Source organism: Lagenorhynchus albirostris, chromosome 15, assembly GCF_949774975.1.
Source record: "Lagenorhynchus albirostris chromosome 15, mLagAlb1.1, whole genome shotgun sequence".
NCBI classification, from domain to species: Eukaryota; Metazoa; Chordata; class Mammalia; order Artiodactyla; family Delphinidae; genus Lagenorhynchus; species Lagenorhynchus albirostris.
Genome location: NC_083109.1, coordinates 84,566,311 through 84,578,656, shown reverse-complemented (window position 1 = coordinate 84,578,656; position 12,346 = coordinate 84,566,311). Strand labels below are relative to the sequence as shown.

Genomic DNA, 12,346 nt, shown 5'->3' with positions numbered 1-12,346 from the left:
AAACTTTTTCATCTTGCGAAACGGAAGCTCTGTCCCCATTAAACACTCACTCCCTATTCATTCCCTGTCCCTCTGGGAAGTAACCACCCTTCTACTTTTTGTCTCTATGAACTTGACTCCCCTAGGGACCCCACATAAGCGGAATCATACAGGACCTCTCTTTTCGTGACCAATTGATTTCTCTTAGCCCCATGTCTCCAGGATTCAGCCACGTTGTAGCAGGTGTCAGAATTTCCTTTGTTTTTAAGGCTGAATAATGTCCCGTCAGACATGTCGGTGGACCCTTGGCTTGTTTCCATCTTTTGGATATTGTGAATAACGCTGCTATGAACGTGAGTGTACAGATGTCATTTTAAGACCCTGCTTTCGGGACTTCTCTGGTGGTGCAGTGGTTAGGAATCCGCCTGCCAGTGCGGGGGACACGGGTTTGAGCCCTGGTCTGGGAAGATCCCACGTACCGCAGAGCAACTAAGCCCATGCACCACAACTACTGAGCCTGCACTCTAGAGCCCGCGAGCCACAACTACTGAGCCCACGTGCTGCAACTACTGAAGCCCGCGTGCCTAGAGCCCGTGCTCCACAACAAGAGAAGCCACCTCAATGAGAAGCCCATGCACGGAAACGAAGAGTAGCCCCCCGCTCGCTGCAACTAGAGAAAGCCCGCATGCAGCAATGAAAACCCAACGCAGCCAAAAATAAATAAACAAATTTATTTAAAAACAAATAAAGACCCTGCTTTCAATTCTCGTGGGTATAGACCGAAAAGTGGAATCGCTGAATCAGATGATCGTATGTTTTCCACCAAACTGCTTTCTAGAGGGGCTGCAGCGTTCTCCATTCCCGCCAGCAATGCGTCTGTAAACGTCTTTGTCTGAGATAAATATTGCTTGACTCCCTTAACTTCTCCCCATCTCCCTAATTCAGCCCCTGGCCTGGTCTACGAGTTTCCTAGCTGGCCTCCTATGGTCACGCAGACCCCTTTCGGATTCAGGCTCTGCCCGACAGCCGGTGATCCTAATTCCGATATGTGGGTCTGCATGTTGCCATTCTGCTTACAGCCCCTCAGTGGTTCCCATTGCTTTGGGGATCAGACCCCAATTACATGACTGATGCTGTTCAGCTGATGTGGTCAGTCTCTCTTTTCCACCTGTCAATCCTGGGAAGGCACCATGCTCCGTTCCTTAGCACCTGCTGTTCCTTGGCTGGAATGCCATCCCCGGACTCCAACCCCCTCTCCTAATCATCGCTGGACTTCAGTTCAAGTATCACTCCTTAGGGAAGAGATCCCTGACCCCGTTTTTGTCTTCCTCCACCTTCAAGTAGGTTCTCCCGTTACAGCTTCTTGTAAAAATGTCTCTTACTTGCCCCCCAAGCACTGATTCTGTTTGTACCTATATATTCAACCATGTGACAGTTGGGCTAATATCTGTTGCAGCCCCAGGCTGGACAGTGGGTACGAAGACAAGCTTCCCACCCTAGGGGGGGCACACTCCCTACACATGTCACTGGGCAACAATGCCTCACGGGACTTGAGACAGCCGTAATTTTGTAGGTATTTATTAGAATGTTACTTGATTCCTGTCCGCATCTCCCAGTACACCGTAAGCTCTACCAGGGAGGGTCTGTTTTCTCCCGCTGAATAATTGTTAAATGATGGCAGTGTGCAGGACACTGCCACCTTTTTGTAGGGGGCCCTGGCTGAATTAGGAATGCATGAAGCATTGCGGGATCTGAAGGATGCCTAAGGTGGCCAATTCTGCGTTTTCACAGAAGACTCCTCTGCAGGCGTCTGCCTTCCCCCATGAGACTGTAAGAGGTGTAAAGGGCCGGAGGCGACTGCACCGGGCCCTAGTATGGGTCCCAGGATACTTGTCTAGATACTTGTTGAGTGAATGTATGACTCCAAAAAGGAACACAGGGCATCAGGGATCGCAAGCATCTTTAGGCAAACTTCAGTTACAGCTCGAAACCCCTTAAACTTGGTGCCTAAGTACCGCACTTTAGGGTTGGCGGATGGAGCCACTAGGGCCCCGGAGACTGCTGACGTCAGTTGTCCCTTCTCCAGTGAGTGACCCAGGATCAAAACTTTCCAGGGAGACTTTTTCGGGGGTTCCCCACCCCAGTCCCAGGACGGAGGAAGGGACAGCCCACGGCCGGGGGCGGTGGGCGAGGCGCTACCTGGCGACCGGCGAGGCTGGCGGGGCGCGGACACCGTCCCCCACCCCGCCCCGCGCGCCCCCGCGAGCACCGGCGGGCGGGGAGCGCGGCCCGCAGGCTCCGCTCCGCCGCGATCCGGACCGGGATCCCGCGCCCGCCGCGCCCCGCGGAGCCCCGCCCCCTGCGCCGCGCCGCCGCCGGAGGCCGCTTGGAGCTGTGCGAACATGGCCGAAGTCGGCGAGGACAGCGGGGCCCGCGCCCTGCTGGCGCTGCGCTCGGCGCCCTGCAGCCCCGTGCTTTGCGCCGCCGCCGCCGCCGCCTTCCCCGCCGCCGCCGCCGCCCCCGCGCCCGGGCCCGCCGCGCCGTCGCCGCCGCCGCCCGCCCAGCCCCCGCCCCCGCCCCCGCCGCCGCCGGGCTCGATCGCCGGGGGCGCGGGGGGCGCGGCGGGCGAGGCCCTGGTGGCCGCGGCGGCCGCCTCGGTGCGCCGGAGCCCCGGGCCCGCGCTGGCGCGCCTGGAGGGCCGCGAGTTCGAGTTTCTCATGCGGCAGCCCAGCGTCACCATCGGTCGCAACTCGTCGCAGGGCTCGGTGGACCTGAGCATGGGCCTGTCCAGCTTCATCTCGCGACGCCACCTGCAGCTCAGCTTCCAGGAGCCGCACTTCTACCTGCGGTGCCTCGGCAAGAACGGCGTCTTCGTGGACGGGGCCTTCCAGCGTCGCGGCGCGCCCGCCCTGCAGCTGCCCAAACAGTGAGTGCCGCGGCCCCCGCCCGGCCCGGGCCCCGGGTCACGCCCGCCCCGCCCCCCGCCGGGCCTGGGCCCGAGATCAACCCGACCCCCGGGGACGGCCCCGGGAGCCCCGAGGACCGGGCCCCGAGGGTCGCCCTTGCCCCTCCCCAAGCTGGACACCAGGGTCGCCCTCTCCTCGCCACCCTGTTTGGACCCGGGTCGGCGCCAAACGCACTCCCGAGGAGAAGGGTTGGCGTCAGGCGGTGTCGCTCCGGGAGGTGCGGGGTCCCTGGGGGCAGCGGCAGTGCCCCCGGAAGGCCCGAGCCCCCGGCCATAGGGGCCAGCTGTGAACTTGGGCCGGGAGGGGACGGCCGGAGAGTGGGCTGGGGTCGGGACAGGAAGTGCCCTCTCCTCAGTGGACCTGAGGACGCAGGGCTGGGGTCGCCGCACAGTTGGGGTTCCTGGGCAGGAGGGGAAGAGGCCGGGCGGGGAGGCAGGGCAAGGAGAGGGGGACCCGGCGCGCTTGGGGACAGGCCGCGGATGCCCCACGGTGCTTTAGCGACATCCTCGCGTTCCCGGGCCCTTCCGGTTCCCGGGGCAGCTGCTCTGCCCCAGGAGATCTTGCTTTCCGGAGATCTTTCGATCAGGAGAAAGCCTGTTTGGTTACTCATGCGGTCCTTAGGCACTTTCTTTTTCTGTGTAGTAGTTGCTTCTAACTCCTCAGCAGTGTTTATATTTCTTCAGCGTGCTTGGGTTCCAGAGTTGTCTCTGACTAATTACTCTCGCTTTTATAAGCACCCTGGGTCCAGGGAGTTTTTGCCGGGGTGATTGCCTGTTTCTGTAACCATCTCCCCTTTCGAGGGTATTGGCACGTTTGGTTGTAAGTATTGTACTGAATACATTTCAACATCAACGATGACTCACTGGTGTTCGGGGCGTGAGTGGCGGTGGGGGGCGTATACAGACTTCGTTTTCCAAATGTGAAAGGTGTGTGTGTGTTTCTGTAAAATCAGGACTTGGTGAATGACAGAGTTGTTTTATCCCATGGTTGCTGTTCCTCTGTTCTGCCTTTTCTGTGACCTACACACTCTCTCCATTTCTGGGCCCTTAAATGCATTCTGGGTCCAGTCCCTCACGGTGAGAAAGTGACAGGTAAACAGCGCCTTCCCCTCCCTGCCCTTCCCCGCCCTGCCTGGTGGCTCTCAGAGGCCCGTTCTGCTCGGGCCTCTTTTTATAATTCAGGTTCTGTAAGGGCAGCCGTCCAGCAACCTTGTTTTCACAGTTCCCTGCCTCGCTGTTGAGAGGGTGCAGCCCCGAAGAGGCCCCAGCTTACGGAGTCTCGAATGCACTAGCCTTTTCTCTAACTCAAGGGTAGGACATTTCAGCCCGAGGAGTCCTCAGATCACGTGCGAGTACCGAGTCCCTTGTTTATGAAACGTGGTTGGTGTTCATGCTGCCTTCCTAGCCCGTGTAGCCAGCAGCCCAGATGTCCCCTGCCCTCTGGCTGGGGCTTTGCCCACGGTGCGCGGCTGGCTGGGTTCAAGTTCAGTGGTGCTCTCAGCAACAGCGGTGCAGGCGGTGCTGGAGAATTTACGGGAACAGGAGAAACATGCTGGCGGAGAAACACCACGTGGGTGTCCGTGTCTGCCCTCCCGGCAGAGGGCAGTTTGCTTCTGAAACCGTCAAAGCCCGTGGACAAACATGTTAGCAGTCCGAGCGGGTTTATGTTCTTTTTATTTGAGAAAACTAAACCTGTAGGTGGTAGCATCTGTAGGACAGGCTGTTGGAAGCTGCTTTTTAGAATTAGATCAGGGTGCTTTGGCCCACCACGTGGAGAGTAATCAAGAAATGCTAATGAATTCAGAGGAAGGAAGTTGGACGTGTACGTTCTTGTCACCTCGAAATGGGAAATTCAGTGCTGACTTTCAAAGAACGGTAGCAGTTATTGTCTGTTTCCTCTCAGGCGTTGGTGCACAGTTTTGCCATGAGTCTTCGAAGTTGTGAGTTTCTCCACCATAAATTCAGAGCTCTTATCCGTGTTGGAATTTGGTCGTGTGCATTTTGTGGCGACAGCTGCCTGAGACTTGGAGCTCTTCCTTGTGTCGTAGCGTTTCACCCTTTCCTGCCCTGTGAGGCCGCAGCCCCCCTCCAGCGCCCCCAGGGCACGGCTCCCCAGGCCGCCCCTCCCTTTCCACCCAGGACTCAGGGAAGCACGAGGTGGAGAGGAGCCCCAGAGTCCACCCACACGTGTGACTACAAGTAAGTTTTTCCAAAACTAAAATGAAATAATTTTGAAATTACTGGTAGGGAAAAAATTCCACATGACACAACTTAGAGCTGACCTTGATCCATGACTGTGGGTGCATGCAGAGGGAGGTGCAGCAGGTCCTGGTGTAGCCCCTCCTGTGCGATTCTCGGGCCTTCGTTCCCCAGGGCTGGGCTGGGCACTTTTTAAGCGGAGACACAGCACAGGAGCTGGCTGGCAGTAGGTGCGCACAGAGGAGTTAACGTTTGTTGAATGAAAAATCCATGAGTGAATATGCAGCTTCCCCGGAGGAGAAGCAGTGTCACCAACTTAGTGGGTTCCTGAGGTGGGTGGTCAGCAGGCCTTCCTGGGTCTGCGGGTGGACATGGTTCGTGTGTGTGACTGTAGGTCTTGATACCAGCAGATGTGGAGTTTGAATTAGATGTAATCTGTGGACTACAGGAAAAAGACCCATGCACAGCCTTGTACTTGCTCTTCCTTTCTTTCTTCCAACCTTCTTTCCTGATACTGTTATAAAATGAGCATGGACTACATGAATAATTACAGTAAAAACTAGACTTCTGCTTGTGGTGGTTTCTGTGAGTGGTAAGATGTATGTGATTCTTTTCTTCTTTTTACTTTTCTTTGTGTCCCAAATTTTCTGGGATGAGCATGGCTCTTTTTTTTCTTTTCAACACTAATTATTACAGAAAGTTTCAAGCATAGAAACAGAGGAGTGAGTTCCACGTGCCCATCACCCAGCCTCTACAGCTACCATGTTGTGGCCAAGCTTGTTTCATCTTCGTCCCCCCCCCCACCCCCGACCCCCAGGTATTTGGAAGAAAATCACAAATGTCCTATCACTCCATCTGTAAATATTTCAGTAAAAGGTAAAGATTCCCTTTTTAAAACCTAACCACAATGTCCTTATCACACCTAGAAAATTGATAACAATTTCTTACTATCATCAAACTTCCAATGAATGTGGATTTCCCTTACCATCGCACGAATTTGTTTTTTTCTTTTCTTGCAGTGTGTTTGTTTAATCAGGAACCAAATCAGGTCCAGACACTGATTGGTTGGCATATCTCTCACATCTCTCTCAAGCTATAGGCTTCATCTCACTCTTTTTTTTTTCTTTTCTCAATGAAGAAACAGGGTCATTTGTCCCGTACACTTTCCCACGGTCTCTTTTTTTTATTTCTTTTTTTTTAATTTGCCGTGTTCTGAATTCTTTTGGCCATTACCTACACCAGGACTTTTTTTTTTTTAGAAGATGTTGGGGGTAGGAGTTTATTAATTAATTTACTTATTTTTGCTGTGTTGGGTCTTCGTTTCTGTGCAAGGGCTTTCTCTAGTTGTGGCAAGCAGGGGCCACTCTTCATCGCGATGCGCGGGCCTCTCACTGTCGCGGCCTCTCGTTGCAGAGCACAGGCTGCAGACGCGCAGGCTCAGTAGTTGTGGCTCACGGGCCTAGTTGTTCCATGGCATGTGGGATCCTTCCAGACCAGGGCTCGAACCCGTGTCCCCTGCATTAGCAGGCAGACTCTCAAACACTGCGCCACCAGGGAAGCTCCTCCCACGGTCTTTTTTTTTTTTTTTTTTTTTTTTTGCGGTACGAGGGCCTCTCACTGTTGTGGCCTCTCCCGTTGCGGAGCACAGGCTCCGGAAGCGCAGGCTCAGCGGCCATGGCTCACGGGCCCAGCCGCTCCGCGGCATGTGGGATCTTCCCGGACCGGGGCACGAACCCGTGTCCCCTGCATCGGCAGGTGGACTGTCAACCACTGTGCCACCAGGGAAGCCCCCACGGTCTCTTTTTACAGATTGGATTCCCGTGGTGTCCATTTACTGCGTCCTCTCCCCTGTCGTTCCTGTAAATTAGGTTGTCGGACGTGGAGATTTGATCAGACTCGGGTTCGATGTGTTTTGCTGGAACTGCCGCACAGGCAGTGGTGCGTCGGTCTGTCAGGAAGCAGGCGCGTCTGTTTGTCCCCGTGGCAGCTTTTGATGGGCACTGCCTATATCCGTAAATCTATTATCACCTGCACTCTTTTTTTTTTTTTTTTGCGGTACGCGGGCCTCTCACTGTCGTGGCCTCTCCCGTTGCGGAGCACAGGCTCCGGACGTGCAGGCTCAGCGGCCATAGCTCACGGGCCCAGCCGCTCCGCGGCATGTGGGATCTTCCCGGACCGGGGCACGAACCCACGTCCCCTGCATCGGCAGGCAGACTCTCAACCACTGCGCCACCAGGGAAGCCCCCACCTGCACTCTTGCCACTCATTTTGGCTGCCGGCACATGTACCTCGGCGTGCTGACGCATTCTGCCCTCTGAAAGGCATGTTTTGAACGGCAGGTGTTACGGATCACGGCCTCCACATGCGCACTGTTAATAAAAGTAATTAACAGTAACCACCAAGGCATTTTACTACATAAATAATTGTTTAGGCCTTATGAAAACATACAGGACATAGTTTCTCGTTGCTGTTCCAACTGGTCATGTGAAGAATATCGAATTTGTTACTAACCATCTTACAGTAGTTCTCGGATTGAGATTATATTGAAATTAACTGGAAAATGCCCCAGACTTAGTGAAGACAGCAGGTGTCTGCCGAATGCCTCAGGGCCCAGCGTCCCAGAAACAGCAGCAGTGTTCCTTTTCTCCCCCACCCTCCTCACTGTGCCTCCCCAGTCTGCTGGGCGCCACGGGGTCCTTCCGTGACCCGAAGCCTTCTTCCTGGGTGGTTGGTTCAGGAGTGTATCTGTGTGCTGAGCTGGGGGTGCGCTTGGGGCAAGAGAGGGCATCAGATCAGTCTGTTGCCAGTGGCTGAAGATGTAGAGACTGAGACCGTACCAGCGGTGCTTCCACGGGGAGAGGAGAGCGGTGGCCAGGGGCGGTGGCCAGGGGCGGTGGCCAGGGGCGGTGGCGTGTGTGGGCCTGCTCGGAGCTGGGAGGGCCACGGAGCCAGCCGCTCATTCAGGCCTGACCCGGCAGGGCCTGCGGGAGCGCGGCCCGGGGTCTGGCGAGGAAGAGATTCAGCTGAAAGACCTTCTGGTGGAAGAACGTTTTGATCTAGCGACGGGGTAGAAGAGACCGTGCGTCTGGAAGCTGGAGGGATGATAACCACGCGGAATGAAGCTGGGGGGTCAGGGGTGCGGGGACGTGCCGTGGCGGGAACGGAGCTGTAGATTTAGGCCGCGTCTGGATGGTGTGGTCAAAACACGAAATGCGGCATTTTCTCTAAATAAAAGCTGTCTTCTGCTTTCCTTGCTAGTTGGCGGTTACTGTGTGTCACGTGTATTTGTTCAAAGTTAGACTGTGTCTTGTTAAAGACTTTCTTTAAAAAGGTTTATATTTCACCAAGGAAGACATACAGATGGCCAGGAGGCACATGGAAAGGTGCTCAACATCACTAATTATTAGAGAAATGCAAGTCAAAACTACAGTGAGGTATATCACCTCACGACGACGTCAGAATGGTCGTTATCAAAAAATCTACAAACAATAAATGCTGGAAAGGGTGTGGTGAAAAGGGAACCCTCCTGCACTGTTGGTGGGAATGTAAATTGATAAATCCACTATGGAGAGCAGTATGGAGGTTCCTTAAAAAAATTAAAAATAGAACTACCATAGGACCAGCAATCCCACTACTGGGCATATACCCTGAGAAAACCATAACTCAAAAAGAGTCATGGGGGGCTTCCCTGGTGGCGCGGCGGCTGAGAGTCCGCCTGCCGATGCAGGGGACACGGTTTCGTGCCCCGGTCCGGGAAGATCCCACATGCCACGGAGCGGCTGGGCCCGTGAGCCATGGCCGCTGAGCCTGTGCTCCGCAACGGGAGAGGCCACAACAGTGAGAGGCCCGTGTACCGAAAAAAAAAAAAGTCATGTACCACAGTGTTCATTGCAGCTCTATTTACAACAAACAGCCAGGACATGGAAGCAACCTAAGTGTCCATTGACAGATGAATGGGTAAAGAAGATGTGGCACATATATACAATGGAATATTACTCAGCCATAAAAAGAAATGAAACTGAGTTATTTGTAGTGAGGTGGATGGACCTAGAGTCTGTCATACAGAGTGAAGTAAGTCAGAAAGAGAAAAACAAATACCGTATGCTAACGCATATATATGGAATCTAAAAAAAAAAAAAATGGTACTGATGAACCTAGTTGCAGGGCAGGAATAAAGAGGTCGATATAGAGAACAGACGTGAGGACACTGGGTGGGAGGGTGAAGTGAGAGTAGCATGGACATATATACACTACTGAATGTAAAATAGTTGGCTGGTGGGAAGCAGCAGCGTAGCACGGGGAGATCAGCTCGGGGCTTTGCGATGACCTAGAGGGGTGGGATAGGGAGGATGGGAGGGAGGCTCCAGAGGGAGGGGATCTGGGGCCATGTGTGTGCATATGGCTGGTTCACTTTGCTGCACAACAGAAACTAACACAGTATTGTGAAGCAATTATACTCCAATAAAGGTCTATTAAAAAGTAAAAAAGCATTTTTTTAATTAAAAAAAAGGTTTATAGGAGTGTAGCAAATTGGGAGCTAGTACATTAAATCTATGTTCTAGTGTTGAGTTCACACTGAGTTTTTTGGGCTTATCACCCATATAAGAAAGTTTCTATTGTATTTAAAAAATCGGTCTATGAGAAGGATGGTATTTATCGTGTAGTATGTGTTGAGTTTATAATAAACTTATTAAAGCCTTTGTCATCGATGAAGGAATGGAATTGGTAGGTGCTAAAAGGGTATTGAGTAGAGTTTTTTTTGTTTTGTTTTGTTTTTTGCGGTACGCAGGAGAGGCTCTGGACGTGCAGGCTCAGCGGCCATGGCTCACGGGCCCAGCCGCTCCGCGGCACATGGGATCTTCCCGGACCGGGGCATGAACCCGTGTCCCCTGCATCGGCAGGCGGACTCTCAACCACTGCGCCACCAGGGAAGCCCTTGAGTAGAGTTTTAAGGGTGTTCATAGTACTTTGGAAAAAGACACAGCTATGTTTAAAATTATGTGCTGAAATGAAAGCATTTGATTTGGAGATACGGTAATTTACTGTTTGCTGTTTTTGCATCTTGTGAATGTCAGGAGATAAGCTTGCTAAATTAATGACAACTGGAATTACAGTGATGCCTCGTTTCCATAATTAACGAATATTTAAAGGATTTCATATTAAAATGAGAGGATTTTATAACTTGCTTTTACTTTGATTTCCTGGAAAATAGGCCCTTGCATTGTGACTTGTTAGGAGATTTTGTAGTTAATTTTCATTGCTGCTGTCGCTTTTCACGAGTTTCTAGTTTTCTGGTAAGATGTTGCCAGTTGATCTAAAAAGAAAGAAAAATGTAATCTGCCTGTGTGCACGTGTTTCATGACCGTGTAAAGGGAAGCCAGGGAGGCATGCTGGGTGTTGTCCAGGGCTCTGCAGAGCGGCTGCGCTCTAGGCGTCCCGGCTGGTTTGGTGGTGACGGGCTGTGGCCGCACCCCTGAGGTGGACATCACAGGCTTTTTTCCCGGGGTGCGATGGGGGTGAGCCAGCGCGGGGCTTCCCTCCCTTAGACCTGACGGTTCCGGCGCTAAATCCTGAGCTGCTTGCGAATACGTGGCTTCTCTCTCCTGAGAACGATTTTCAGTCTGGACAGTTTGTCCATGACTTGGTTAAGAAGGAACTTTTGCCCTTAGTCATCCGTGACATGTTTAACCATTCGTTTCCCCTGATGTGTGTGTGTAGAGCTGAGCTCTGACCACCCTGCTGCCCACGGCTGCTGGCGTTCATCCGTTAGCAGAGGTCCCAGCGTTTCTGCAGGCCTTCCCTTCACCTGCCACCTGCGTTTCAAGGTACGCGGCTGCCTTTGGGCAAAGGTGCCTCTGGGCATCCCGTACCTCTACTTAGTCCATCAACTCCCAGGGTTTGGGGCCCTCACACATTACTGGGGAACCCAGAGAGCTTTTGTTTATGTGGGATTTGTCTGTTACACTTACACATTCGAAATTAGAACTGAGAAATTAAACTCTATATTAATCTATTCAAAAATAGCAATAATAAGCCTATTTCAAAAAGAAGTTTTTATGAAAAAATAGCTCAGTCTATTTTGTACTTCAAACGAAAGAAGTTAGGATAGGGGTATTCATTTTTTGGTATGTCTTTCATGTCTGCCTTGATAGAAGACAGCTGAATTTTATAGCTGCCTCTGCTCTTAGTCTGTTGTGATACATGGTTTCAGTGAAGTATATGAAGACAATCCAGCCTTACAGAACTGTGTAGCTGGGAAAGGGAGGAGTGTGGTAGTAGCCTTTCAGGAAATTGTGGATGCTCTTCGATGCCTCTCCGGAACTGGACAGTAGTAGTTTCTTAAACGTTAATTGCAGGATGGAATCTGAAACCTCATCAGTGGAGTTTTGGTGAAACTCCGTGAAATCCGTTGCTTTCTCTTGCATTTTGAATAAATCTTTTACCCATGTGTGAATTTGTAACCTCTTGCATTGGTCATTGAGAAAAATACTGATTGAATTATGTAGATCTAATGTCCATATATCTCACTACACAAATGTTTTATCTTCGATTGGTAGTTAAATTGATCCCCTTGAACCCAACAACTCATTTTTTTTAATGTATTTATTTATTTGTTTATTTTTGGCTGTGTTGGGTCTTCGTTGCTGTGTGCAGGCTTTCGCTAGTTGCGGCGAGCGGGGGCTACTCTTTGTTGTGGTGCGCGGGCTTCTCATTGCAGTGGCTTCTCGTTGCAGAGCGCGGGCTTCAGTAGTTGTGGCTCGCAGGCTCTAGAGCACAGGCTCAGTAGTTTTGGCACCTGGGTTTAGCTGCTCCGCGGCATGTGGGATCTTCCCAGGGCTCGACAGGGCTTGAACCTGTGTCCCCTGCACTGGCAGACGGATTCTTAACCACTGCGCCACCAGGGAAGTCCCACAACTCATGGTTTTGAAAATAGAAATCTATGAAAGGCTCAGGCTTTTTGATGTAATTTGCTTTTTAAATTTGCTTTAAAAGTTGAGTGACAGTACATTTTGTAGAAATAAAGAAGTCATAACTTTGTCATTGACCTTTATTAGCATCTGGTGGCATAATTTGGCTTAAATTTAGTATTTTTTGTATCTACAATCAATTCTTATTTCAGGTGGAACTATCCAGCTTGTCAGTTATTTCTGTTATTTTCCCACAGCCAAGCAGGGTGCTCTGGGGTTCCTGGATGACACCCCT

The 12,346-nt window shown here is 52.0% G+C and overlaps 1 protein-coding gene across 1 annotated transcript in view; it reads left to right on the top strand.

The window, feature by feature from the left end:
- Positions 1-2,381: 2,381 nt before the first annotated feature.
- Positions 2,382-12,346, top strand: part of FOXK1 (forkhead box K1) — a 59,183-nt gene continuing 49,218 nt past the window's right edge. The window contains exon 1 of the mRNA XM_060122827.1: positions 2,382-2,905. Within this exon, the coding sequence (XP_059978810.1) occupies positions 2,382-2,905 (524 nt within the window). The remainder of the gene's footprint in view (positions 2,906-12,346) is intronic.